Genomic DNA, 2,437 nt, shown 5'->3' on the forward strand with positions numbered 1-2,437 from the left:
GGCCGGGGCCGGGCTGGGAGCTCGACGGCACCAGCGAGATGGACACGTTGGGGGGCACTGGGAGGGATGGGGGAGACACTGGGCTCAACTGGGGGGCACTGGGAGGGACTGGGATGGCAGTGGGAGGGACTGGGAATAGAGTGGGGGAGAAGGGGCTGGGTTGGGAGGGCACTGGGGAGAGAGTTGGGAGATGGAGTGAAGTGAGAACGACTGGGAATGGACTGAGAGAGTCTGGGAATGGATCGAGAGGGTCTGGGAGTGGAGTGAGAGAAACTGGGAGTGGAGTGAGAGGCACTGGGAGTGACTGGGATGGTCTGGGAGTGACTGGTGTGGCCTGGGAAGGAAGCGCTCGGGCCTGGGAGGCTGAGTGGTGGTGAGGGAAGTGTTTGCTTTGGGTCTGCCTGGCAACTGGAGCGTCATCAGAGACACGCGCTGCGATTGGCTGAGGGGCGGGAGCTCGGGGGCATCGACGCGTGGAGACGCGGGGGGACACTGGGAGAGACTGGGATGGACTGGGATGGACTGGGATGGACTAGGAGAGACTAGGAGGAACTGGAAGGACTGGGAGGGGCTGGGATGGCCTGGGGGGGCACTGGGATGGGGCAAAATGCCATGGGACTGGCCCAGGGAGGGCTGAGGGGTCTGGGGTGATTCCCAGGGAGGGTTTGAGGGGCTCCAGGGTCATTCCCGGGGCAGGGCCCGAGGGGACCCACTCTGCCCCACGCTCACCTCTCCTCTCCACGGCAGGCCGAGTGTACACCTTGTAGTTGTGCCGGCAGAGCCAGTCCACCGCAGTCCGTGCGCGCTCCACAAATTCTGGGTCGCTGTTCCATTTCCTGGCAACCTTCTCCCCAAACGGGGTGTCACCCACAAACACCCCCACATCGCTGTCGAAGTGCACGTACTGCTCCCGGTTGTAGATGTTCTTCCTCACATACGTCACCCGCTCGGTGCCGTTGATGAAGTGACACTCGAACTTTCTCATCATCTGGAACACCCCTGTGTGTGCAGGACACGGGTCAGGGGGTGCCCCGTCCCCCCCCATCCTGCCCCAGCCCCCCACAGCAGGCTGGGAGCTCAGGGGGCCACCCCGGACCCCCCTTTCCCACCTCCCTCTGCCCCACGGACGCCCCAGCACCGGCTCTTGGCTGGGGGGGAACCCCCCCATCAGCCCCCCGGGGATGGACGGGGGGTTGGGGACCCCCCCAATGCCGATCCCCCCCCCCCCAGAGCCCCAGGGAACCGCTCCAGGGCTTGAGGGACACCCAGGGACCCCCAGGGCACCCCTCTGCCTGCTCTCCCACACCCCCTTGCCCCCCTTTCCCACCGGCCCCACAATCCCCAGACCCCCCCGCCCTCACTTTGGGGCTCCCACCCCCCTCCCACTCACTCCGGATCTTCCAGCCCCCCTCGCACTCACTTTTGGGGCTCCCACCCCCTCTTTTCTCCCCTCTTGCCCCCCCTTGCCCACCCCACCCCCCTGCCCGCCCCCCCCGCTCACCCGACAGCTCCTCGCCCGCAGCCGGGGGGGCTCCCAGCACCACCAGCACCGCCAGCACGGCCCCAGCTCCCCGCACACGCTCCATGCCCAGCGCCGGACAGCTGCTGACACCCCAAAACCAGCCGGGCGGCGCCGTTTGGGGGATTTTGGGAGCGCTCGGATTGGCTGAGGGCGGAGTCCAGCGACCGTTTTACGTCGCGTCTTCCCGGCGACTGATGAATCCTCAAACAGAGGATCAAGTTGTCCCGGAGCTCAGAGTTGCCCCAAACAAGAGGGAGATGGGGGCTGAGGGTGCCCAATCCCCCTTTTCCTGCGACTTTTCGTTGTACCCAAACCCCTCCTTTCCAGCACTTTTGGGGTCCTGGAGCTTCTCTGCATTTGGGGGGGCAATCTAATAGTTCCCAAATACCCCTTTGACCAGGATTTTGGGGCTCTGGGGGTGCTCAGCACCTGCTGTTCCCAGGATTCTTGTGGTCTGGGGGTGCCCAAACCCCCCTGTTCACAGAATTTCTGTGCTCTGGGAGTGTCCAAGCCCCTCTTTTCCAAAATTTGGGGGTCTTGGAGTGATCCAACACCCCTGTCTCTCAGATTTTTATGGTCTAGGAGAGCCCATACTCTCATTTTCCCAAGATTTTTGGGGTCTGAATGTTCCCAACCCCCCTGTTCCTGTGTTTTTTAGATGCTGATGGTGCCCAAACCACTCTATTTTAAGATTTGAGGAACTGGGTGTGCCCAAACCCCCCTGTCCGCACAAATTTAGGGGTCTGGGAGTACAAAACCCCCTCTTTTCTCGGATTTTGTGGTTCTGGGACATCCCAAACCCCCCTGTTCCTGGTTTATTGGGAGGCTGACATTGCCCAAACCCCCCTGTTCCCAGGATTTTTGGAGTCTGGGTGTGTCCAAACCACCTTTCTCCAGGATTTTTCATGTCTGGGA

The 2,437-nt window shown here is 62.5% G+C and overlaps 1 protein-coding gene across 1 annotated transcript; it reads right to left on the reverse strand.

The window, feature by feature from the left end:
- Window positions 1-6: 6 nt before the first annotated feature.
- LOC113980032 (HLA class II histocompatibility antigen, DRB1-9 beta chain-like) lies at window positions 7-1,686 on the reverse strand (the record flags this gene model as incomplete). The annotated part of the gene is made up of 3 exons (XM_027707299.1): window positions 1,502-1,686; window positions 730-999; window positions 7-57 (listed from the first exon to the last, which is right to left on the reverse strand). Coding segments are annotated over exons 1-3 (406 nt in total), but the record flags the coding sequence as incomplete, so codon positions are not given.
- Between the last annotated feature and the right edge of the window lie 751 nt (window positions 1,687-2,437).

Source organism: Neopelma chrysocephalum, unplaced genomic scaffold, assembly GCF_003984885.1.
Source record: "Neopelma chrysocephalum unplaced genomic scaffold, ASM398488v2 Primary Assembly neopelma1_91797, whole genome shotgun sequence".
Taxonomy (NCBI): domain Eukaryota; kingdom Metazoa; phylum Chordata; class Aves; order Passeriformes; family Pipridae; genus Neopelma; species Neopelma chrysocephalum.